The sequence below is a fragment of the Ursus maritimus genome, unplaced genomic scaffold, assembly GCF_017311325.1.
Source record: "Ursus maritimus isolate PB19 unplaced genomic scaffold, ASM1731132v1 scaffold_24, whole genome shotgun sequence".
Classification (NCBI taxonomy): Eukaryota; Metazoa; Chordata; class Mammalia; order Carnivora; family Ursidae; genus Ursus; species Ursus maritimus.
Window position 1 is genome coordinate 8,655,929 of NW_024424897.1, and position 2,658 is coordinate 8,658,586.

Genomic DNA, 2,658 nt, shown 5'->3' on the forward strand with positions numbered 1-2,658 from the left:
TGGGGCTGTGGGGGAGGACTCACCAGAGTGCTCCCCGGGGGAGTGCACCTCGCTCATGCCGGAGGAGGAGTGCGGCGAGTCGGCCTGCAACGCCTTGAAGATGGCGTTGGGGGAGATGTGCGTCTGCTCCGTGGCCTCCTCGGCCTCCGCCTGGCCGTTCTTCACCGACTTCCTCCGCCGCGGCTGGTACTTGTAATCCGGGTGGTCCTTCTTGTGCTGCACGCGCAGCCGCTCCGCCTCCTCCACGAAGGGCCGCTTCTCGCTCTCGTTCAGCAGTCTGGGGGCGGGGGAGGGGGCGCAGAGAGAAACAGAGGGGGTTCTGTGAAACCGGCTGAGCTGTCAGATCGGCGGGAGGGGGAGGTGACCCCGACCACTCGGCTTCCTCGCACACACAACTCTTCCTCCCTCCTCCCTGCTTTCCAGCCACTGCTGCAGCTCATAATTTTCTTAAAAGCGAGAAAGAAGGAAAGGAGGAAAGAAGGAAAGAAAGAAAGAAAGAAAAAAGAAAGAAAAGAAAGAAAGTAAGAAAAGAAGGGGGGAAAATGGAAAAATAAATCTCGGTTCTTTTAGTCCAACCTGAGCGGTCACTCCCCGCCCCGCCCTCGCTCCTTCTATTTTGGAAAACCCTGGAGATGAAAATAGCTCTCCGCTGCTTCGGCTCTAAGTGCCTTTGCTACTGTAGTTATAACGCCCCCCCCCCGCCCCCAACACCCTTAGAAGCTTTCCGAAAACCCACTTAATCTGCGAGGAGCTCCCGCACCCCCCCAACCGTGTCCACCTATTTCCAGCAGCCCCCCCATTCCTGCCAGGAGTCTTCTCTGGCCTTGATGTCCCCCCCCCCCGCTTCCATCCCACCTCCTTGGTTTGTAGGTCTACACGAGAGAGCGCCGTTGAGCGAGAGAGGGGCAAACTTCACTTCCCACCCAACCCCCACTTGGGATCGAACTTCACAGCGACGGGAGATAGGGCTGGCAGCCCCCTCCCACCGTGTCTCCCACAAGTCTTCTCCCACCCTCTGGCTCTCTCTGTCCCCTTCTCCCCCCTCCGCCTCCCTTCCTTTCCCCCCCAGAGAGCAATCCAAGAACTTTGTCAAACTTTGAGCCAAGTTACACTTCGTCTCCTCCCCCACTCAGCTCCCCGTTGCCCCCCGCCGCCGCCTCCCGCCGGCTCCGGGACCGGCAACTCCCTCCTGCTGGGAGGCGGGGCGCGAGAGAGTGTCCTGGCCAGCGCCCCCCGCCACCGCGGAGCCCACCCTGCCGCGCCGGCCCTACCTCCAGAGCTTGCCCAGCGTCTTGCTGAGTTCGGCGTTGTGCAGGTGCGGGTACTGGTCGGCGAGCTTCCTGCGCGCCGCCTGCGCCCACACCATGAAGGCGTTCATGGGCCTCTTGACGTGCGGCTTGTTCTTGCTCGAGCCGTTGACGCGCACCGGCATGGGTACCAGCGTCCAGTCGTAGCCCTTGAGCACCTGGCTGACCGCCTCGCGGATGCACACGGGGAACTTGTCCTCCTCGCTCTCCTTCTTCAGGTCCGGCTCGCCCTTGGGGAACGTGTTCTCCTGGGGCCGCGTGTTCTCGGTGTCCGAGCCGGAGCCCGAAGGGCAGGGCGAGCCCGGGAGTCCTCGGACATGGTGGGGCTGGGGCGCCGGACAGGCCCTTCTCCTGCTCGTCGGTCATCTTCATGAAGGGGTCCAGGAGATTCATACGCGGGCCCGGGGCAGGGGGCGGGTGGCCGGGAAAGGCGAGAAGCCGCGGCGGCTCGGGGACTCGAGGCGCGGGCTCCTCTCCCCTCGGCTGCCCGGACGCGGAGCGAGCGGCTCCCGGGGAGCCTGGCGCGTCACCCGGCTGCGGCGGCGAGCACTCGGGAAGGCGCGCGGTGGCCAGCCCGCAGCTGCTCGCTCCAAGTGGGAAGGCGAGTTGGAGAGAAGGAAGAGGGGAAGAAAGAGAGCAAAGGCGCTCGCACCCTTCTCTTCTCCTCCTGCAAAGAAAAGTTCCTGGAGGAACTGGCAAGGTCGCGGCGCCACTGAAGTTTCCAGTGAGTTTCAAGCTCCCTCAGCTCCGCAGCTCCCAGCCCTGGGGCTTTAATAAACTACTGCTCCTCACCTTAGACGGCCACACAATCACAATTTCAGGGGCGGCGAGCTGATTGGACTGGATTTTGCGGGGAGGAGGATTGTGGCACTGGGCTTGGGTGACGAGAGGGGAGGGAGAGCGGGGAGGGAGCGCTGCCTCTGGTTTGGCGTGGGGGTGCAGCGGGGAAGGCGGGGACCCGGGACGTCCAAGTGTAAGTTTGCCGTCTCTCGTAATGTCAGAAGTTTGGGCCGTCTCCGCACGAATTTTGCGTGCCTGTGTGTGTGTGTGTGTGTGTGTGCGCGCGCTTGTGTGTCTAGACTAGATCTGCCCACCCCCAAGCGTTTCTTTTCACTGTTTTCTGCGCGGTCCCGGAGACTTAGCTGGAGTTTGTAGCATTCGAAAAGCAGTCGCTCTTTAACGCGTAGCCCAGTTTATGCTCCTAGAGCCTGCCTCCTCCGAAAGTGCTTAGAAATGGTCTTTTGAAGCAATGTTTTGGTGACTCAACGCCCGCTGTTACTCTGTAATAATCCATATAAATAGATTAACATGCTCTGGTTCGCCGGGGCTGGTGCGGCTGGTCGGGATTCTG

At 61.7% G+C, this 2,658-nt stretch overlaps 1 protein-coding gene across 1 annotated transcript in view; it reads right to left on the reverse strand.

Moving 5' to 3' along the window:
• The window catches only part of LOC121104967 (transcription factor SOX-9-like), a 3,900-nt gene extending 2,200 nt beyond the window's left edge, over positions 1-1,700 (reverse strand). The window contains 4 exon segments of the mRNA XM_040640319.1: positions 24-277; positions 1,272-1,611; positions 1,614-1,640; positions 1,643-1,700. Coding sequence (XP_040496253.1) covers positions 24-277; positions 1,272-1,611; positions 1,614-1,640; positions 1,643-1,700 — 679 coding nt within the window.
• Positions 1,701-2,658: the final 958 nt, after the last annotated feature.